General features: G+C 41.4%; 1 protein-coding gene across 1 annotated transcript in view; it reads right to left on the bottom strand.

Annotated features, from left to right (window-relative positions):
- The window catches only part of mllt11 (MLLT11 transcription factor 7 cofactor), a 34908-nt gene extending 11678 nt beyond the window's left edge, over positions 1-23230 (bottom strand). Inside the window, exons 1-2 of the mRNA XM_083646762.1 lie at positions 23125-23230; positions 1142-1314 (exon numbers count right to left, since the gene is read on the bottom strand). Coding sequence (XP_083502888.1) covers positions 1142-1306 — 165 coding nt within the window. The 5' untranslated portion in view covers positions 1307-1314; positions 23125-23230. The remainder of the gene's footprint in view (positions 1-1141; positions 1315-23124) is intronic.
- Positions 23231-23836: the final 606 nt, after the last annotated feature.

The following is a 23836-nucleotide window of genomic DNA, read 5'->3' as shown; positions in this document are numbered from 1 at the left end:
TACCACGGTTTTAATGAAAATTTGAAACGGTACGGTTATCGTAAGGAATTTTATCATGGTTATCATTAAAACCGGTTATCGTTACATCCCTAACCACCACTATCAAAGGTTATACTGTAGATAGCAAAACACTGCATTCCATTTGATGTCTCCAGGCCAAGATGCAGTTCTCTAAAATAATTAACATTGTGGATATAGTCTTATGTGACTAACATTTTGGGTGAAGCAATATTTAGCTATTTTTCAAGAAAAGTGGGAGCAGTGTAAGCTAGTGTAGAAGTGAGTGACTATAATTGACAAAAATCTCCAAATAAATATACAGTATTTACTCTAATGAGAAAACGAACAATTATTGATGGTTAAAACTGAATAATGTCATCACAACAGTCTAATCCTAATGGTAAATTAAAATGAGATATTCCTCTAAATCTGTCTTCAACCGAAAAAAATGAAAGAAAAAAAATCAAAGAAAAAAATGCCCAAATTTTCTCTCCCAGTGGGGGAGAGTCTCCCCCTGGAAGGGCCCCAAACCAACATCCTGCTTAGGGCCCCCAGATGGACCCCCAGATGGCCCCCAGATGCAAACATATCGTATCGTGTATCGGTGCTTGGATTCACAGCGAACACGTATGCTACTGTCAGCGCAGATCTGAGGGAGGGAGCGAGGAAACAAACAAATGTTCATCACCCCAAACAACTCTCCTCTCTAAGTTTACATCTCCTTCTCCTCTGTTTCCCCTCTCCTCTCTTCTTCCCCTCTCCTCTCCTCCTCGCATTTCCTCTCACCGCCTCGACCATAAAAATAAAACAACACCTGTGGCTAGCAGCGGTGGCCATTTTTTGGGGCGGTGCAGCGCCACTCTAAGATGTATATAGGGGAAATGCTGAGTCATTCCATGCATATATTTTTAATTACCTGCAAAAATCACCAGCGTGCCCTTTTTAATTTGGGCCCCTGCCCCTCTAACATCCTATGCACATGCCTGACTATTTTTATAAACATTTTATGAAATGTCTATAGAAAAATGAATAGCAGAAAATCCCTTGGTTCTTATGCCTAACCCAGAAGAGGGTGTGAATTTGGCACTCTATTATAATATATTATTATTATTATTATTATTATTATTATTAGTCCCCTCACCTCCTCCTCCTGATTCCTGCCCCCGGACATCTTCTTCCCCTGGGTGTCGCTCGCCGGCTGGCCACCGCTCAGCCCCGCCTCCTCCAGCTCCCACACCTCCAGGGCCACGATTGGCTGCCTCCAGAAGAGGAAGGAATCGTATTTGCTGTCGGACTTCTCCAGCATGTTTCTATCTGAAATGTCAAACAGATGATTTACTGACACCAGGGATTCAAACCTGTGACTTTCTGGTGAACTATTTTATTTTCTATTTTTGACCGAACTACACCCGCTAGCTGCTAGCCTGGTATCTAGTGAGCCCTATATGAATCGCAGTTGTCAGCACTCTTATGGGTCTGGACGCAAGCCCATCCACTGCCGATTATTCAGGACAGATCTGTCCGGGACACCTGATTGGCTGGTGTAGGTCGATGTAGGTGGTGGGACTTATCTAACGTTACAGAGTGCTGCAAGCCTGCAACAACACACCTGTATGTTAAATAGCTAGCTAGCTGTTAGCTACGTTAGCTAAGCCCACTACTGCTGGAGAGGATTAGGGAGGCGTGGCAGAAGGAAGGAGGATGTTGACTTGTCTGAAATTATATGGGACAGGAGTCTATCTGAGGCCATTTACACCTGGCGTTAACATTCATTTTCTGCCATCAGATTGCAATCAGATTGTGCTTGATCACTTGAAATGCCAGATGTAAACGCCCCCAAGACACATTGAAGAAGGATTGCAATCTGATCGGCCAAACCACCTCCGGCTAATGTGGTCAAGCACAATCTGATTGCAAACTGATGGCAGAAAACGCATGTTAATGCCAGGTGTAAATGGCCTCTCTGTAGTCCAGCTCTGCTCAATTAACAGCAGACTAGGGCATTCACAGACTAGTCGACTAGTCGACTAGTAAAACCACTAGTCGACACTGTGCTTAGTAGTCGACTAGTCGTTTTAGCAATTTTTTTTTTTTTTTTTTTTTTTTTATATCTTTAAGAAAGAACATACATGGACTATCATATCCCATATCCCCCACAAAGAACATCAAAACACAACAAAACAAAACAAGAAAACTGCATAAGATACACAATAATCCAAGAACAAACAAGACTATTGGACAAACAACCAAACAAAAACAATGCATTCAAAGTAAATACATAGATCTTGCCCTGTTGGCAGCTAGGAAATGCATAGCTTTAAATTGGAAAGCATCCAATCCCCCAGCTGTAGTTCACTGGTGGAATGAACTCTCAAGCTACCATATGTTGGATAACATTTACTACAAGAGCAAAGGCAGATTCTTAGACATCCCCAAAATATGGCAACCACATACAGAGTTTGACTTTAAGAACTTTTTACCCCAGTGTCATTAGGCTTATCAGGATAGGAGCTGAATGCATTGTTTTTGTTTGGTTGTTTGTCCAATAGTCTTGTTTGTTCTTGGATTATTGTGTATCTTATGCAGTTTTCTTGTTTTGTTTTGTTGTGTTTTGATGTTCTTTGTGGGGGATATGGGATATGATATTCCATGTATGTCGTGTAAATACCTCATGTTCTTTCTTAAAGATTAAAAAAAAAAAAAAAAAAAAAAATTAATTAATTAAAAATAAATTAAAAACGGTTAGTCGACTAGTCGACTACCTTTAGGGACGACTAGTCGACTAGTAAAATTCACTAGTCGTGAATGCCCTACAGCAGACACGAACTGATCCAATTTAAGGTCACTCATCGTCTTCATTATTCCAAGTACCCTTCTGTCTCACCACTATGTGATAGGTGTCGGGTGTCAGAGGGTACACTATCCCATGCTTTTTGGTTTTGTCCTTCACTATCTGGATTCTGGGCCAAAATATTTGATTGGTAGGCTACTCTAAGGCCTATAAAAAAAACTTCAGCCGGAGGCGGAACTCGCCATCTTCGGCGGCTCAGAATCCTCTCTGTTCCTCCCTACGGCTGTACAACAGTCTCTGACGCAGGGGGACGACTGTCGCCAAAGAGACTCATTAAAGGGGGTGGGATGGTGGGAAGGGGGAGGGATACTGAAGGAGTGGAAGTCCCCCTCTCCACCTTCTTTTCAGCTGTGGCTGACGGACATGGTCTCGGTTACACATTATGGAGAGACTCCGGTTCCTGAGGACCAATTCACTTAGGAAATTCACAACTATCTGGGACCCATTTCTAGCCTACTTAGGTGAGGTTAAGAGCGACAAGTAACTTGCTCAGCTGACTTTTCATGGACCCCTTGCATGGGATCCCACAGACATCTCTTACAAGCACATAAGCACTTGACGCGGCTGGTAGCGCCATGCTGTAACATGAATGTTGATATATGTATGTTTTTTGTTTTTGTTTTTTGTCTGAGCCTGTTTTTCTTTTCTATGTTCTGAAAATTACAAAATAAAATATGGGAAAAAAAGCCCGCTACTTCTGCGGTAACCACTTCACCGATACCGGGCTCAAAATGCCAGTGTGAGTGACCAAACATTTCACTTGTTAACCAGTCAGAGCTTTCAAACCCCGCCGCAGAGAAGCACTGAATCCTTCTGCTCTAGTAGGTAGGGTGTTGTAGGGTGTTTCACATGAACACCCTTGTATGGTGTTTCACATGACGATGGTTTGATCTCACCCGGCGTTACAAAGAATTCGATGTGGGTGAGTTCCAATTCGTGTTAACGTAACGTGTTAACATGTGTTCTATTAATAAGCGCCCGGGAAATTAACGTTAATGTTAAGACACCAATTTCACAAATACGGACGTCTGCAACGTTACTTTACGGAATGCGGGGCATCCGCAGCTCAATTCACTTCTGTGAGCAGAGACAAAGTTGAACTGTTGGAAAGGTTTTACTTGTACTTTGGGACAGGAATAACTCATTGCGTCATCTATTGCGTCACACAGCTTATGACTTTATGTCTTCTGCTTGGGCGGAGTCTTGATGGGTATATAAAACTGATATGGAGAAATGTACCGCATTTTCAGCCAGGCAAGGCTTTTTCTCGCCCAACCAACGGCGCGCGGTCCCCAGCGCGGTCGCCCTCCAGCCCTACATAAGCCTATGGCATATTTGTAGTTAAGCAAGTCAAAGCAAAACCCAGGCTTTTCCACACCTCTGATTCACCTAACGTTAACCCTACAACCCTGAAATACACGTTACCAAACGGGTTTTTTTAGAAGGCTGGCAACGCTAGGCTGTCATCAAAGTAAAATGTCACCATGTCAGTAAATTACTGCTTGCAGTTGCACTCAGAGCATGTATGTGTGTGTGTGACAAATTAGACCTACCTGTGTGCCTTGAAAATAAATGCAACCTTTTTCTTCTCATGTTTTTTATTAATAAAAACGGGTAATTAAAATTATCAATAATTATCGATATCGACTGATATGAAAGATGTTATATCGATATACTTTTTAACTATATCGCTCAGCCCTACTCATGATATAATATACAGTCTCTAGAAGTGTATGATTCAACTTTTCCCATGTTCTAGTGTAAAAAGCAAACAAACTGAAAAAAGAAAAGAAAAAAAGAAACAAAAATCGCAATAAATCGTAATATCGAATCGCAATAATCATAGAATCGCAATACTTAAGAATCGCAATATATATCGAATCGGCACCCAAGTATCATGGTAGTATCAAATCGGGAGATAAGTGAATCGGCACAGCCCTAATATATATATATATTTATTTTTGATTGACATTGCAATTCCAATACAAAACAACAGAGGGTGCTCCAGTACCTGCAGCACCCCCACTTCCCGCGGCCCTGAGGGTAACTGGTTACTACAAAACCTTTAATTAAGTAAACCAGATTAGATTAGGCAGGCAGTTTGTTTTGTTTAAATTAATGTTATCTAATAGCCGGTATCTGATGCTCATGATCCAGCTTGATGTATGTGTGTGTGTGTGTGTGTGTGTGTGTGTGTGTGTGTGTGTGTGTGTGTGTGTGTGTGTGAGAGAGAGGGTAGGAAATTAACTTTTTTTTCAACAAGGGCTTTTTTTGCCCCTGTGAAATATGTTTCAGGGGCATTTTATGATCAATTCCAGGGCATTTTTTTCATCAAATGTTGGGAAATACCTTGCCATAGTTCTCTGTTGCATGACAGACCTACAGTATATTTAATAATGTCTCTCGTCTTCCTCCATCACGAACTCCTGCTCTTTGTTTAATGACGTACATGTGGATTGTGTTGTTGATATGGAAATGCATAATTTAACACACACATTCATCATTATCGCGTCGGATATACAGTATATATATATATATATATATATATATATATATATATATATATATATACACATACATATACATACATATACATATATTATACATATATATATATATATACATATACATATACATATACAAAGGAGTGAGAGGATTGCAGTGACTGAGTAAGTTTCAGGCACATCTGTTCCCTTTTCTTCTCAAGAAAAGGGTGCTGTTTAGGGTGTTTAGGGCTTGCTGGTATAGCTGGTGTAAGATGCTCCCAGAATAATGAGGCATGACCTCTTCTGCACACGCGCCAACTGGGTGGACAAGGTTTGGGTGAGACCGGGATGCCAAGCAGGGACAGCATACTCCAGCGCTTCGCTAATGTAGCCCATATAAATGGCTCTTAGGTCAGCTGGCCTAGTGTAGCCCATATAAATGGCTGGTAGGTCAGCTGGCCTAGTGTAGCCCATATAAATGGCTGGTAGGTCAGCCGGTCTAATGTAGCCCATATAAATGGCTTGTAGGTCAGCCGGTCTAATGTAGCCCATATAAATGGCTGGTAGGTCAGCTGGCCTAGTGTAGCCCAGAGGTTCTCAAATGTTTTTCAGCCAAGGACCCCTTACAAGATAGAAAATATACCGGGGACCCCCTCATTCTGATTTGTGATTTTGGGCTAAGCTTAATTGTTTCCACGGTAACGTGCTTGACTTTTAATTTGATAGGTTTGTTATTAGAATGTAATCCATGAACCATTTTAGATTTAAAGCATAAACTATTTTCGTTGAACTATGAAGATTTTGCAACAAAAAAAATATATATATTTTTTTTTATTACATTACATTACGTCATTTAGCAGACGCTTTTGTTTTGTCCAAAGCGACTTACAATATCACAATTTGTCAACAGTACAGAAAACCACTATGCAACACAATCAATGACAGCCAAGATATTTTGATAGACTAGCACCATGTAGGAAATAGTTTGAGAAGGAATAAGTAACATGTAGCGTTTTTATTTATTTATTTGTATTTATTTTTTTACCTGAAAACTTTTCGCAGACCCCCTGGCAAAGTGCCACGGACCCCCATTTGAGAACCACTGGTGTACCCCATATAAATGGCTGGTAGGTCAGCTGGCCTAATGTAGCCTATATAAATGGCTCGTAGTCAGCTGGCCTAATGTAGCCCATATAAATCGCTCGTAGGTCAGCTGGCCTAATGTAGCCCATATAAATGGCTCGTAGTCAGCTGGCCTAGTGTAGCCCATATAAATCGCTCGTAGGTCAGCTGGCCTAATGTAGCCCATAAATGATTGTAGGTCAGCATGAGTGACAGAGAAGCACTTGAGCGCTTGAGGAACAGCTTCTTGCTAGCTTTGCACTCATGGTCTTTACCAGGTCACTCCTCCTGAGGTTCCTCCGGCTGGATGGAAAGTGACAGCACTTTGGATATAATTATGAACAAACCCCTCTGTAAAAACCTTCATAATATAGCGCAAGAGACCCAGGCCAGAGGGTCAAAACAAGGTCTTGTGAAATATGTATCATGAACTCAGAGCCTGAAAGAGAGCATAGCCAGACAGGCAAAACATTGGCTCTACAGATCTCCTCTACACCAGTTCCACCGAATAGATCCGCCGATGCAGCAACACCCCTTGTAGAGTGTGCACTGATGACAGCAGGAGGTTCCTGACTAAGGGGCCCTTTACACGAGGACAGTTTCTGGAAGAAACAACACAATAGCGTTTCCTTCACACCTTTTCCTTCACACCTTCTCCCTGTTTACATGAGCGCTATCGAATTTTTAAAACGCCGTAATGTACATGCCAGGTCGCTAGGTGGCAGTGTGATGGTCAGCTGTGATGGTCGCTCCACAACTTGGGGAGTGCCGGGTCAGCCTATAAATATTTCCGCGACTTCCTTTTAAAACACTTCTCTCACAGCAGCGGTAAATTTTGAACAGAATTACAGCCATGGCGAAAGCAAAAAGCAAGTCCGACTACTTTGTTTGGACGGAGGAAGAGGTCGAGTTGCTGCTACGCACAAGTCTCGCGCACGGCTATGACGTAATCGCGTGTGTCGCGTGTGCAGGCACATCAGAGTTCCTGAAATGAGCCGTGTCAAAGCGATTACATGGAGCGCTCAGCGGGGAGCGTCACCAAGAATTCCACTCTGGAGGGTGGTTTCAAAATGTGTCGTTTCCTAAGCGCAAATTCGCCATCGCCGTCTAAAAGGGAGGCACTAACGATAAAATAATTCCCCATCACCATAGGAAACAGTCCTCGTGTAAAGTGCCCCTAAGGCTGACCCAAAAAAATTGACGCTTCGACGCTTCAATCGTTGCCATGGTAATCGACACTCAAATCAACAATCGACACTTTGTGTTATTGTTTTTTTTTCTCCTCTCTAGTTTTCTGGCTGGGTGGGGTCCGTTGGGCCAACACTGTTTTTTTTTTAATATATATATTTTTTTTTATTTTAGCTTTTTCAGAACATGTACAAAACAAAAACAAACATGCTCAGACACAGGAAAAGAAAAATTTAAGAAAAACAAAAACAAAGACATGCAACATTCAATATTACAACATGGTTACCATTTGCATAAGGTGCTTATAATAAAAACCTCACTTGGGGTCTCATACAAGATGGGACAATAAGGGTGTATTCACACCTGTAGGTCGTTTGCTTTGTTCTGATTCAGGTACTTAATTGATACAATTGTTGCGCTTTGGTTTGTTTGTGTTCACACAGCCACAAATCAAACGGTCCAAATAGTATTGCCAAGCCTACTGGATTGGCAAGGAGACACTCCGGTAGGCTAATAGCCTCTCGGGATGGAAAAAATAATTCCCAGAGATTTTCCTATAGGATTATAAGAATGCGTTTTGTTAGATCTACATTGTAGGCTATACGTCGGGTGTGCCCCGTACGAGGAGAGAGAGAAAGAAAGAGGGATCGGGAGAGAGAGAGAGAAAGTTATTTATTTATTTATTTATGTAGACTATGTAGCCTATGTATTTAATTAGCAATTATTTAGTTGATTGAGTTCAAACTGCTGATGTGATGATCCAAAAATCCCCCAAAGTTTATCCATGCAAGTCACAAGTCGCCAAAACAGGATCTGAATGAAGATGTTTTTAAACGATAAAAATGCTCGTTCTTCAGGCCATTACGCACAGCGCAGCTGACTACGGCAGCTGGTTTATCCAAAAATGCGCACGGTTTCCTGCAGTTGTGGCGGATCGAGGTCGGATCACGTTCTCACCACAAACAAACCGCACCAGAGTTTGTTTAAAACGGACCGAGACCACCCTTTCTTGGCGATCTCGGTCCGCTTTATTTTGTCCCGCATCCGAGTGCGATTGTTGTGTCCACACTCCCCCAAACGAACCGCACCAAGGGGGAAAACGCTCTCTGTTTTGGAACAACTGCTCCAAACAAAATAGGTGTGAATACACCCTAAGAGTCCAGTCAGGCGAGTCATTCATCCCCGCTGACCTCATCCAGGTAGGCCAGGAACGGGTCCCAAATGGCAGAGAATTTGTCCAGTGAATTGGTCCTTGTGAACCTAAGTCTCTCCATCCTCACAACTGAGGTCATGTCTGTCAACCACAACTGGAAAGAAGGCGAAGTAGAAGACTTCCATTCTTTTAAGATTCTGTCGGGCCAACACTGTTTTTAACAATGATAATTCACACCGGGACGCGCCGTGAGCACAAACGCACCCACCAGCCAGTAGCCAGTCACACAGATGGTGAACTGTGGTCTGTGGAGATCGTGTTGTAAACATTTGACCTTTGACCACCAAAATCTAATCAGTTCATCCATGAGTCCAAGTCGACCTTTGAGTCAAATCGGAAGAAATTCCGTCAAGGCGTTCCTGAGATATTGTGTTAACGAGCTTGGAAATGGCGTTCCTGACGTCACAGTGACCTTAAACTTTGACCTCCAAAATCGAATCAGTTCCTCCTTGAGTCCAAGTCAACATTTGAGCCAAATTGGAAGGAATTCCGAAGGCATTCCTGAGATATTGCGTTAACGATCTTGGAAATGCCGTTCGTGAGGTCACAGTGACCTTGAACTTTGACCTTTGACCACTAAAATGGAACCAGTTCATCCTTGAGTCCAAGTGGACGTTTGAAGCAAATTTGATTAAATTATGTTAAGGCGTTCCTCAGATATCGCACGAACATCGGACAAATTTATTCCAATTGTCCAGGACACTGAAATCATGCCAGAAACGCTGACCTGCAAGCTGGTTGCCAGAAGACAACGATGAAGAACACACTCACACAAGCAGCGCTGTTGTCCACACTATGCTTTAGCAAATGTATGCACTAATTACAAAGTTGCCCAATTCTTTTTTTAAATGCCCCCATTTTTTACACTTGTGCTTATGTTTTCCTTAAAATGTTTAACCTTATGGAGAAGATTTAAGGGTGTTTTGTGCAGCCGAGTCTATTTTATGGACACCTTAACTCTGACTCTAAGGGAAATCTTAACCTAAGGTGCTTTGTGCAAATGGGCCCTGGTATTTAAAGCGGAGCAGGGTCAGACCGGCTGGTTATTTTCAACTTTGTTTTGCTGTTTGTTTTTATTTTTAGGCTGCCTCAGCTGCCTCAGTGTTAAACCAGGTCACACCAACACGGACCCAAAAGCCCCAAACAAACTGGAAGCGTCTGACGCTGGCGTTTTGAAGTCCACCTGTTTTAAATGGCCAAACACGCACTAGAAGAACTCTCTCCCTCTGCCTCTCCAAACCGTCTGCCAAACAATCCATCGATGACCCTCATCTAGCAAGCCGCTTCGACAGACAACGCAGCCCTGACCTCATCCCCTGCAACACTTCTCATATGCTCAACCTGACCACCAAACCTCCAAATCCTCCCCTGCCTCCTTGTTCATCCCTCCCTCCCCCAACTAGGGATGTCACGATACTATAATTTCTACTTCGATACCGATACCCAGGAAAATATCGATACTCGATACCATTTTCGATACCACGCGGCGGGATGACAACACATCAAGAGGCATGAAAAATAAACAAAGACAGATGGACGGACAGATGCACACTTCTCCATAATCTAGGCCTGATAAAACTAATTAAAAACATTGACCTTACACAACAGATTACCCCTGCTCTAGTCATCAGCCTATCAGAATACTTTGAACTTGTTGAAGCAAAAGATACCCACCAATGACAGGGAGGGACAAATCAGTGGTATTTTTGATTTTTCATAAAGAGAAAGCACTGCTGATATTGATACAGTTGCAAATGAGTATTGTATCCGTTTCAAATTTTTAGTATTGATACTTATCGATACTATCGATACCTGTTGCAAATGAGTATTGTATCCGTTTCAAATGTTTAGTATTGACTTTTATCGATACTATAGATACTTTTCATCCGTTTCATCCGTTTCAAATTTTTAGTATTGATACTTATCGATACTATCGATACCTGTTGCAAATGAGTATTGTATCCGTTTCAAATGTTTAGTATTGACTTTAGAGCTGTCACGATTCCTCGAGTACCTCGAATAACTCGAATAATTAAATTGATCGAGGCCAAAATGATTCGCCTCGACACGCATCTGAGTAATAGAAGAGAGTGGGTAAAATAGAAATTCCGACGGAACCTTAAGGCAACACGCGAGAGCGCGTTACGTCATTACGTCACTCCACCTGAAAACATCAACAAACGGGTCCACCCGAAAATGTGGCTACACTTTCCCAAGATAGACTCAGACAACACTGGTTGCAACATTTGTGATGTGAATTGCAAAGCTGGCCAGGGAAACACCTCAAACTTGAGGAAGCATGGTCAAACACAAGATATATTTACAGTAGCTAAATGCTGAAGACTGTAACGTATTACTAGATAGGCTGAGGGTGAATGAAGCAGGCAGCGCACCGCAGGTAACGTTAGCAGCACCTCCTCAGCTGTAACGTTGAGAGAGGCATCGACTACAACATCAGGTAACGTTATTTAATTAGCTAGCGTTAGCTGGATAAGTTGTTTCACTGCCGTTGTAGTTGTTAGATAACGGGGCTTTTCACTGTCTTCACAACGACTGCAAAACAGAGATCGTTAACGTTAGCGTTAACGCTAAACGTTGCTGCAGTAATTGTCAAGGGTTTAACAGAACGTATTTCCTCAGCCTGTATAGTAGCTATCAACATGAAATAAAAAGCATTTGACAGCTTAAACCCGTGGCTTTTTATTTGGAAGGGTTACATTTGCCGTAATCTTTATTAACATGTCTTAAAATGCATTAGAATCTTTTTATTTTTTATTTTTTTGGGTTAAAGATCTTTTTTTTTTAATTAACATTAGAGCAAATATAATACGAAAAGCCAAAGGGTTAAGCTCTCAAATGCTTTTTATTTTATGTTTCTATGTACTACAGAGCCTGAGATATGAAGGCTTTAGTGAATACCGACCCTCTCTCTGATAAGTTTGGACCGTTTTCTGTGAGAAATACAAAGCTCAACCTATTAACGTTAGCGGCTAATTTAACAGCGTTTTGTGTGTGTGTGTGTGTGTGTGTGTGTGTGTGTGTGTGTGTGTGTGTGTGTGTGTGTGTGTGTGTGTGTGTGTGATCACACTAGCTTGTTGGTGTGTGAGAGAGAAAGAGATAGTGAGTGTGTGTGAGAGAGAAAGAGTGTGTGTGTCATGCAGCTGTAAGGTAAATGAAGGATGTATTGAGTTGAGTTGAGTTGAGTTTATTTTTATCTCGAACAATCAACCATATAAAATACAATAAAAAGGATAAAACACAAAACACAAAACATAAACATTTGAATCTAACAAATCTCAAAAAAGCAAAATGTTCGAGAAGGAGCAGAAGGAAGCAAATGCTTATCTAGTCCTGCCCCTTTCTTCACAATATAACAAATCTCTTACAATGTTAAAATAAAAATAGAATAAAGAAAAAACAAATTATAAACAAATCAAAAGAAAAAAAAATTACACTTTAGTGATCCTCAGTTTTGTACTTATCAATTAGTGTTTTCTTATATCTGTTTTTGAACAATACAATGTTCTTACTCCTTTTAGTTTCCTCATCTAAACCATTCCACAGGGTTACCCCACAAACTGAAACACACAAACTTTTAAGGGTAGTGCGTACATAGGGTTGTTTCAGATTGAGTTTCCCTCTTAACTCATACCTTCCCTCTCTATCCATGAACAGTTTTTGTATGTTACTTGGCAGTACATTATTCCTTGCTTTAAACATTATTAGTGCAGTTCTAAGTTTCACAATATCCACAAATTTCAAAGTCTGTGTCTTAAGAAACAATTGATTAGTATGCTCACGATACCCAACATGATTTACCAACCGTATTGCTTTTTTTTGCAATGTGCATATCTTCTGTGTGGTGCTCTTATAAGTATTACCCCATACTTCCACACAGTAGATCAGATGTGGCAATATAAGTGTGCAATACAGAGTGTACAGTGTTTCCTGATTTAGTATGCATCTTATTTTACCTAATATTCCTAGGCTCCTGGCAATCTTGGTGCACAACATTTTTATCTGGGGTTTCCAGCAGAGCTTATGGTCAATTACAACCCCCAGAAACTTGTTTTCATAAACTCTTTCTATTTCCACATGATCAATTTTCACTTGAACATCTGTGTTTATTTTACTGTTTCCAAATAACATAAATTTAGTTTTGTTCAAGTTTAGAGATAATTTGTTTGTGTCAAACCAACATTTTAATTTACCCATTTCTTTCGTAACCATCTCCAAGAGCTGCTGCAAATTCTTCCCAGAACAAAAAATATTTGTGTCGTCTGCAAAAACAACAAATTTCAATACATTAGATACTTTACAAATGTCATTGATGTATAGAATAAATAATTTTGGGCCCAGGACTGACCCCTGTGGGACACCACAGGTAATGTTTAGGCACATTGACTTGTGATGACCCATCTGTACAAATTGCTGCCTATTTCCTATATAACTTTTCAACCAATCAAAAGCCACCCCTCTAACACCATACCCATTCAACTTTCTGAGCAATATCTCATGGTCAATCGTATCAAATGCTTTCTTTAGATCAATGAATATACCAACTGCATATTTTTTGTTATCTATACATCCGGTTAATTCCTCTACTAACTCCATTAATGCCATAGAAGTTGATCTATCTGATCTGAAACCGTACTGACTGTCCATTAGCAAATTATGCTTTTCAATAAAATTGTCCAGTCTTGAAACAAAGAGCTTTTCAAGTATTTTTGAGAACTGAGAGAGTAAGGAAACCGGTCTATAGTTAGTGTAAAGATGTTTGTCACCAGCTTTATATAATGGGATGACTTTAGCAACTTTCATTTTGTCTGGAAATGTACCGGTTTTGAATGATAAATTACATATATGTGTTAGTGGATCAACAATTCCATCTATTAACTTCTTTACTAGAGTCATATCAATGTTATTCCAATCTGTTGAAGTCTTATTCATACACATATTTACAATATCAACAATTTCCTTTTTTTCTACAGTTCCCAAAAAGATTGAGTTTGTGTTTCTTTCTTCACAATCTTCATCAGCACATTTCTTCACAGTAGTATTTATTTCATTGGCCAGTTTTGGACCCACATTAACAAAGAAGTTGTTGAATCCTTCAACTACATCTTCCATATTGGTCATCGTCATGTTGTTCTCAATAAAATGTTCTGGATAAGTTGGATTAGTTTGTCTTTTCCTAATAATACTATTTAGTATTTTCCATATCCCTTTTGCATTGTTTTTATTATTTTCTAGTATTTTGGTATAATAATCCTTCTTACATGTCCTCATAATATTAATCAACTTATTTTTGTATTTCTTATATTTTTGTTCTGCCTCTGATGTTCTATATTTTATAAATTGCCTATATAGAGTATTCTTTTTTTTACATGCATTTTGCAGTCCCTTGGACATCCATGGGTTTTCTGGATATTTATTCTTCTTCTTATACTGTTTCAATGGGCAATTTTTGTCATATAAAGTTGTAAATATGTCTAAGAATAACTCATAAGCTCTGTCAACATTGGCTTCTTCGCATACTCCATTCCAGTTATAATTCAGTAAGTCATTTCTAAATGCAGATATAGATTCTTCAGTTCTTACTCGCCTGCATTTTATTTCATCAAACTCCCTTTTCTTCTTATAACTACATTCATAAATTGTAAAGACAGGCAGGTGATCGCTAATATCATTCATTAATAATCCACTCACAGAGTTTCTATCCATATTGTTTGTAAATATATTGTCAATCAGAGTAGCACAATGGGATGTTATTCTACTTGGTTTTGTGATTGTTGGAAAAAAACTCATACTATACATTACTTCAATGAATTTGTCTGTCAATTTGTGCTTGTTGGGATTCAACAAATCTATGTTAAAATCCCCACAAATGAAATTGATCTTTTGTTTAGTTTTGGTAAACAAACTTTCCATATTGTCTGTGAAGGTATCCATGTTAGATCCTGGTTTCCTATACACACAACTGACAATTATATTTTTCATTCTTTCCATACATATTTCAATAGTAATACACTCCATCACATCATCAATGATTACTGACATGTTGTCAACAACCTTATAAGTGAGGCCTTTATCAACGAAAACAGCCACACCTCCACCATTTTTGCTCTCTCTATTAATGAAGTTGAATTCATACCCCTGTAGATCAAAATCTGTTCCCTTGTCTGCATTGAGCCAAGTTTCTGAAACCGCTATAATGTTAAAGGGTTTTTTAAAATGACTTAAGTATTCTTTTATATTCTGGAAGTTCGCATACAGACTTCTGCTGTTGAAATGAATGATAGATATTCCATACTCATATTTAATCTTCATATTAAACTGCTGCTCTGTGAAATAGCAGCAATTTGTATTGCAATTTGTATAAACTAGCTAGTAAGCCATTCATTCATATTATTTAACGGTTGCTGTACACTGGAAGAACTCAAACGTCAGGTTGAAAAGATGAATGGTGCCACTGCCAGTTCTATGCAATTTAAAAATAAAAATGTTGTTTTTTCTAAGAAAGAAACTAATGTAGTTGTTTATTTGAAGAGATTTATCTTATTTTTTGGTGTATATTTACGATAAGCCTTTGAAAACACAAAAAAGGGTTCTTATCCGATTACTCGATTAATCGATGGATTATTCGGTAGAATACTCGATTACTAAAAGAATCGATAGTTGCAGCTCTAATTGACTTTTATCGATACTATCGATACTTTTGACAACCCTACCGCCAACACATGATGCACATTCATGTATGTATGTCTGAATGTTTGAATATCCTCTCTTTCTTTTGTCTGTTTAGTAGCCTACTTTATTATCACATCACATGTTTCTTTCTCTGTCTTGTGTGCTTAATTGTACTGTTGTACAGTTGACTGTACCTGAGTATTCTACATGTGTCTGTATTGGCTACAATCGGTATGTCTGACCAGGGCCGCTGCTGGCCATTTGGGTGCCCTAAGCGTAATTGTTTTGTGGTGCCCCCCCCCCCCCCCCCGCAAAACTTTCAATAACTGTCAAACGAAAGACTGCAAAATCATTAATTATGAACGATACTAGTGTATCTCACATTACATTACATGTGGCAAACAAACAATTGTTAGAATTACTGTACATGTCAGCAAACAAGCGATTGTTAAACTGTACATGCAAGCAGGGGCGGACTGGGATCATAATTCAGGCCAGGCCAATACGGGCTGACGTGTGTGCCGGCGTCCGAAGGGCGGCGGCGAATTTTTTGGGCTGTTTGAAGCCCAATTTGGGCCATTTGAAGCCAGATTTGGGCTGTTTGAAGCCAGATTTGGGCCGTTTGAAGCCCGATTTGGGCTGTTTGAAGCCAGATTTGGGCCAGTTGAAGCCAGATTTGGGCCGGTTGAAGCCAGATTTGGGCCGTTTGAAGCCCAATTTGGGCCGACTCCAATTTTACAATGAGATGCACCCACTTTAACCCTGAATAAAGTAATAAAACCACTAGTAAACCAGTAGGCAGCGCCTGGCCTGCTGTTCAGTGAGTGGCCTGACTGAGGGCACCCAAAAAAAAAAAAAAAAAAAAATTTTGTGCCCTCAGTCACATGATGCCCTACGCAGTCTGCGTACTCTGCGTAATGGGGTGCGGCGGGCCTGTGTCTGACTATGTCAACTGCAGTCTTACTGTATGTCTGTACTGTAGACATTCAGACTGCCTGATTGTTGACCTAAACCCCACCCCCCGCCTCCAGCAACTTCCCCCCGCTTTGCAACCCCCCCCCACCCACCCGCCCCCACCACCCCTTCCCTCCCACGATGAACCAAACCGGCGCTGTAATGGCAGCCTCCCTGGTGTCGTGGTGTGGGTTGTCTTTGCTGGTAACCCTGTACATTTACAACAAATGTATCTGTATTGTATAATATTGAAGTGTGCCTTTATTACTTTTTCTAACTAGTAATAATGTGAATTCTGAGTTATTTATATGCTTTGTCCAATCCAAATTGCTGGCGCTGTTCAATGGCGACCCGGTTTTGCTCTCCGACTCTGAGAGCGAACCAAGCAGAATTTCGCTCGTGATACTTGTACCATGAAGTGACAATAAAGTTAATCTCATCTCATCAGACAGGCCACGTTCCAGCCTGCTTCAAGTCCTCAACTATTTCCCCAGTCCCAATAAAGACAAAGTCCGTGGCACTAAAAGACTACAGACCTGTCACCTTGACCTCTGTGGTCATGAAGTCCTTTGAGCGCCTTGTCCTGTCCTACCTAAAATCCATCTTGGACCCACTCCTTGATCCCCTGCAGTTTGCCTACAGAGCTAACAGGTCTGTAGATGATAGGCATGGGTCGGTGTAATTTTGTTTAAACCGGTTTGATATAGACCAAATCAGCGGGGATGTTTACATTTACTTCCGGTTACCCCTGGGATCCACACATCATAATGGCGGTGAAGCGTCAGTAGCTCTGTCGGCGATAAATGACTGTAGTGCGACTCCAGTTCACTTGGTGGCGATAATGCACCTCTAAGCTGGTTTGCCAACCACCAATAACTAAATAAAAATAAGAAGAAGAAGAAGAATGAATGTTGTCTGTTTATTAATTGAAGCGTCAGCAAGATATATGATGTCATATTCATACGTGACATGTCCATAATCAGCGCAAAGTTATGGCCCTCTGAGATCAAATTTGAACCGCGTTTCTCAGTTTGTTGGAGGCTACAGCTCAGGCATAGCAACTTTAGAGAAATACATTCGACCTGGATCGTATGGATTTTGCATGGATTTTGAAGACTCCTTTTCTACTGTTTGGGACACCCATCTAGCCAGGTGAGTGGTGGTGTCTGGTGTCTCGTTCATATTCTTCACTCCAAAACAACTCAACTCAGTGCGCTGTGCACATCTCCCCCCCCCCCCCCCCGCGCGTTAACGTTAGATGTGGAGGTCGCTACTTATAGCTCAGCTGACAGGAGTCAGACACACATGCGTTTAACCCTTGTACCCCAATAATGAAAAATCCTAAATTTACCATTAGGGTCCATCTGATGGACCTTAAAGGTAATACTGTAATAATTTATAAATATTAATTTTAATTTTTTTAACTTGATTGTTTATAATTCATTGGTAACTTCATCCCTAATACCTCATACCAACATTTCATAACTATTCGAATTTTAACCCCTCAAAGGCCAGTGTACAGTAAGTACAGTAAAATAAAAAAGTACAGTAAAAAGACAAAAAGTGAATTACAAAAACTAAAGATTCACAGCCCTACTCTGTGTGTGTTTGAATGTTTGAAGTACAATTGTTTGCTGTGTGTGTGTGTGTGTGTGTGTGTGTGTGTGTGTGTGTGTGTGTGAGGGGGTGAGTGAGAGAGAGAAGCCGCTTTCACACCGGCCTTGAAAGCCGGAAAATGCATGGAAAATGGGATCCGTGCCTCCGATGTGAAAGTTGTGAAAGCGGGTTGGTGGGTAATTGTTGTACGCCTTTCATTCTGCCAGTGGACCTAGGGGCAGTTTACACGAGGACGGTTTCCTATCGTGACGGGGAATTATTGTATCGTTAGTGCCTCCCTTTTAGACGGCGACGGTGAATTCGCGCTTAGGAAACGACAGATTTTGAAACCACCTTCCAGAGTGAAATTCTTCGTTACGCTCCCCGCTGATCGCTCCATGTAATCGCTTTGAGACGGCTCATTTCAGAAACTCTGACGTGCCTGCACACGTGACACATGCGATTACGCCACAGCCCAGTGGCGTGCCGTCCATTAGGCGAACTAGGCAAATGCTAGGGGCGCTTGAGCCGTTAGGGGCACCAGAGAGGGTTAAAAAAAAAAAAAAAAATGTTTTTTTTACAAATACTTTTTCATGATAATAGACCTACTATTATTTTACAATAGTAGACAAAAAATAAGCGGAACAACGTCTTAAGTCTTTAACACATTGACTGCCAGCCGTTTTTTTTTGCTGTAGGTAGCTTCTGCCAAGCCGTTTTTTGAGGATTCTGGCTCATTTTACAAGAGCCGAGGATTATTTTCTGCTTGGAGTTTGTGAACATACAATATCTCAAAAGTACTAATAGAATGTGTACTTTCTCTGTCTAAAAGAGTTAGTTTGTAGAGTTAGTAGTTATGTAAGCATTAGCAATTGAATACAGCATGGTTTTAGCGTCAGAAAAAATATTCAGAGATAAACGGCTTTTTGTGAAATTCAAATAGAACAGTCACTTTAACCATTCATTTTTGGCATCAGTAAGACCTAAACAATAGTTTTGAACAGTAATTTCCTCCATAACAGCAGGAAACTCCCCTCTGCTCAACTCCTCCCTCCGTGGGCGTTCTTCTTGGATGCAGCGCCATGTCACAAGCACTTTCCTACCTGTGCAAATGCACTTTCTCATACTCTCGACCTCTCAAATAAATTTCTGAATAGAAATTAAATTACTCTAAATTAGAGCGAAAAAGAAACAAAAAAGAATGGGTTGAAAATCCCATTCTAAAAGCCTTTTATGGCTGTTTCCAATTTGCAAAATAGCCTGCTGCACCACAAGCGTGTCACCAGTCTCACTGCCCCGCTGCCGCTGTGCGGCTGTGCCTGGCTGTGCCTGTCTGCGTGGCCGCTCCCCGAGGAAGCCCGGCTGGACTCGCCCGCCTCCCGGAGCCCTGGCCGAGAGCTCCGATGAAGCCCCTGCGACTCTGGTCATATTTACGCTGCGTGCCTCAAAGTGTGCTCCATCCGCAATCCACTATGCAAGTTTGCAATCCCGCACCGCCAGCAATCAGCGCGGAAACGAAAGCGCCTCCGCCAATCCATTTTCATGAGAATGGAAATGGATCACACTGCTTTTTGCTTGCCTTCCTACTTCCTTGTCGCCACTTAGTGGGTCGGTGGAATGGGTTGTACACGTTGTACACGTCCAATACTTATATAAGAGACGTAAAAGGGTTAGATCAACGTCCCACCGTCAAAAAAAAAAAATCGATTCTGAAAACGTGTTTACACGTCGCTGGCAGTCAACAGCTGGATTCTGAAAACGTGTTTACACGTTGTTGGCAGTGAACGTGTTAAATAATAGTGAAATCATTTTTCTAATTCTGGCTTTCTGGCTGCCTGGGCTGCAGCACTTTCACCATGGTCCCTAATCCATACCACCCCACCCCCTGCGCCCCCTTCTACCTGCTCTGAGCTTTTTCCCAGAGTGGGGGAAGGGAGCTGGAAGGTGGGTGCTGAGGGTGCTGCAGCACCCCCTGGTGGCAAGAAATGGGATTTTCAAAATTGTTGGATTTGGCTGTCTTGTGTTTATACCACCAACAAGATGCATTAAAAAACAGTTTGTGCTTCCCAGCTCTAATCTTATTTCATACGCTCTCTCTTCAAAAGTGTTTGATTTTCATCATAATCTGTTTTTCCATAATAATAATAATAAGTTCAGTGTTTATGCCTGTGTTGCTGTCTGTTGTAGTGTAAAGCGACTAAAGGGAGAGCAGGTGCTTATATGAAAGTGAGTGAGAAAAGGAGAAGATACTGAATAATTACATCACAACAGTATAATAATCCTAATGTTAATTTAAAATTAAATATTCTTCTAGATATGGATGAAAGTCCAAAAAACGTCAAATTTTCGTCGGCGCTGCCACTCGCATAGCCGTCCGCGAGTTGGCAACCATTTTCAAAATAAAACGTCAGTATGAATGAAGTTTGGCAACATTCAGAATTAAGCTACACTGCAGCCAACTTCAGTTACATGTTCATAACGTTACTGCTGCGAGGAGCCGATGGCTGTACCCGGTCGGCATTGTTAGTTACAAAAGCACGTCGTGTTTTCTCACTGCCAGTAGCCTAACTACAGTAGGGTTTGACAGATCACAGTCAGCGCTCCCGGTCCTCGCTGCTCGTTAAAGATTTCCAATAGGCGTTATTCTGATAAACTGGTCACATATATGTTACGTTCTCACCCGACAAATATTAAAACTTTAAAACAGTTTTTTTTTTTTTTTTTTTTTTTTAAATCAGCTTTTTGACAAGTCTAAATGACTGCGGTAGGCGTACTCTACTTCCGTGTTTAAAACCGGAAAGACGATTACGGAATGACGTCATGCAGAAGCGTCCTTGTATGGGCAAAGAATAAGGTGATCACACTGCCACCTAGCGACCTGGCATGTACATTACGGCGTCTTAAAAATTCAACAGCGCTCATGTAAACAGGGAGAAGGTGTGAAGGAAACGCTATTGTGTCGTTTCTTCCAGAAACTGTCCTCGTGTAAAGGGGCCCCTAGTCACAGCGCCGGGTTACCCTGCAACCCGCCTCCACCTGAAAGCATAGGAGCAGCAACACAGAACGGTGCGAATGGTCAGCTCATTCATTAAAAAAATACAGGGGAAACCACATCATGCAGCAAGAAAGGCATAAGTGAAAGTTAAAAAAAGTAGCCTATACAATCATGACTGCAGGGGCGCCAGGAGGAATGCTCAGTGCCTAGTAAAGTAGGTTATGCTTTATGCTCAAACGATGTTGACATTAGTAGGTAAAATTAACGGATATAATAATAAGCTTCAGAGGACGCATGCATTATAGCTGTCTGTGGCGAGTTGGTCTGAGGATATTCCCTCTGGAAACCAGCTCCAGAACTGCAATCTGTCTAGCTAGCCAATTGTGCGTTCCCTTACAAAAACTACTAACGTAGTCATGTGCATTTATAGCCGACAAACCGACAAACGTTATGCAGACTGCAGCTGTTTATATGCGGGCGTCGTCTTTCAGAACGGACGCTAATTAGGCTACTTCATGAGAATAATTACCTTTACAAAAAACTGGAACCAAAAGATAAGAATTAGCCTTGTACCTAATAGGCTACATGATGGTGCATCTGTGATCCATAAAGTCGATCAGATGAATATTGAAAGCCTTGTTACCATGCTGCATGTGGACAACACTTTTGTGTTTTATCACTTTGATCCTTAACGACCGCAGCACGTTGGCTGGCGTACATCGGCGATGTTTGGTTGTTGAATTAATTTGTTCATCATACAGTAGCCTAGGCTACACTAACCTATGAAAATATTAATTTGGGCTACTAGAGGAGCTGGGTGGAAATGCCTCCGCTCGCCTTTCAATCCGGGAGGGGTGGATGTCACTTGAAAGCACACCCCAGGATGGGAATGTGGCGGTGCTGCTTGGCTGTGTGTGAAAGCAATTTCTGTGGCGAGGCTGCCGGCTTTGCGGGCCTTCTGAACTGCAATTTTGCGCGATCTGTGTGTGAAAGCGGCTAGAGAGAAAGAGAGAGAGAGAGAGTTTGAAGTACATTTGCTGAAATAAAGTTCTCAATTTTCTCACTTGCTGTGTGAGAATGATATAGTTATGTTCTCATTTACCGAGGTGCATTGTATGAGAATTGTGTGGAAGAGTTTGCTAGTTCTAGTGCTACCCCTTTGTACATGTTTTGTGGCTGACAAAAGTTAACAATAAATAATGTTATTAGGAATAAATGTGCCTCCTGCGTAAACTGTGCAGCTGAATAGACTGTATTTTAATGTTGGTCATATGGTGGTACTTGGAGAGCCAACTAATTTCTCAGGTGGTACTTGTTGTAAAAAGGTTGAGAACCACTGCACTAGGCTATATCAGGGGTCGGCACCTTTTTGATAATGTGCCATTTTCAAATTTGCTTTGTAAATCATTGTGCCAGAGGTTATTTTGCCCGAGGAGCTCCTGGAACCACCTCAGGGACCCCTCCTCTCCCCACATTGAGAACCATTACATAGCCTAGTGGTTTTTCGTTAAGTTTGGGGGTGTTCTTCCAGATTGAACCAGTGTCCAGTTTCTATTCGAGCCACTTCAACGTCTGGAATAGAAACTGGGCCAGTCAGACAGAAATAGACTACATGTGAAGCATCACCATTACGTCACCAGTTTGACCCCGACTGGCTTTGGCTTTATTCTGATGGGTCGGACTCAGAGACTGATCAGCTGTATTGATTGATTGATTGGTTGATATTGATAAGGCGTTGGCCCTGGCCGAGCTCTCAGCCTCAGCAAACCGGAGAGACCAGGCTGACGGCAGGATGACGCCTTCTAGACACTCTTCAAACAGCTGAGACGTTAATATTAAGAGTGATATGATGATATAATTAAATAATTCAGAGTTCTGCAGATTTACTCGGTTTAAAGCGTTGTTTGATGTGCGCAGTATGCACGCAGCCAATCCATGGCTTCAACCCGATGAGTTGGACGGAGAAAAGAGCGAATAACGGGACAGAAAAGCAAAAACAAACAAACCGACAAATATAATCGGTGTTTACCTGTAGCTGTAGGCGATGTTGTGGCGTCAGAGTGGAAGCTGTGCGGGTCTCTTTGTTGGACTCGTCCAGGTTCAGATGCTGCGGCAGGGCTGTATGGCTGCGTCAGGGCTGTACGGCTGCGTCAAGCTCACCGCAATCACACACACACGCACACACACACACCACTTCCGCTTATTGTTTTTCAAAATAAAAGCCTGGTTGCATGACGTTGCAATCCGACTTTTCCAGAATAAAGTGTTGGCATTTTAGATTTCTGCAAACCAGAGATATATTCACTATGAACGTTTCTGAAACAAAAATACATTGCATATCAACATTTCAACAAGTCTTCTCTACAGGGGCTTTCTGAAAATGTAACCCAGCGAACATTTTCACGTATAACGACCGTCTTCTGCACGTCAAAACACTAGGCTACATCTAGTCAGGGTCTAATTATATATCCGGAATGGAAATCGTAGCGACATCGATGATGTTTCCTGCACGGCCGGTGGACGTAGATTGTCTCCTTCCCCACAACGTCGAAATATGCCACTCCCACAACGGCTATGTTCTGAGAGAAAAAGGACATCCTTGAGTGGGTCCTCGAGCGAGGTTTGATCTCAGCACACAGAGTCCTCTCTCTTAACCACTCGGCTATTGACTTCCTCAAAATACTCTCTGTATTTTGACATATACTTCCAACAAAGGTTCCTACTGGAATATGCATGCAAGG

The sequence above is a fragment of the Poromitra crassiceps genome (assembly GCF_964638095.1).
Source record: "Poromitra crassiceps genome assembly, chromosome: 11".
Taxonomy (NCBI): Eukaryota; Metazoa; Chordata; class Actinopteri; order Beryciformes; family Melamphaidae; genus Poromitra; species Poromitra crassiceps.
This window is presented reverse-complemented; position numbering and strand designations above follow the sequence as displayed.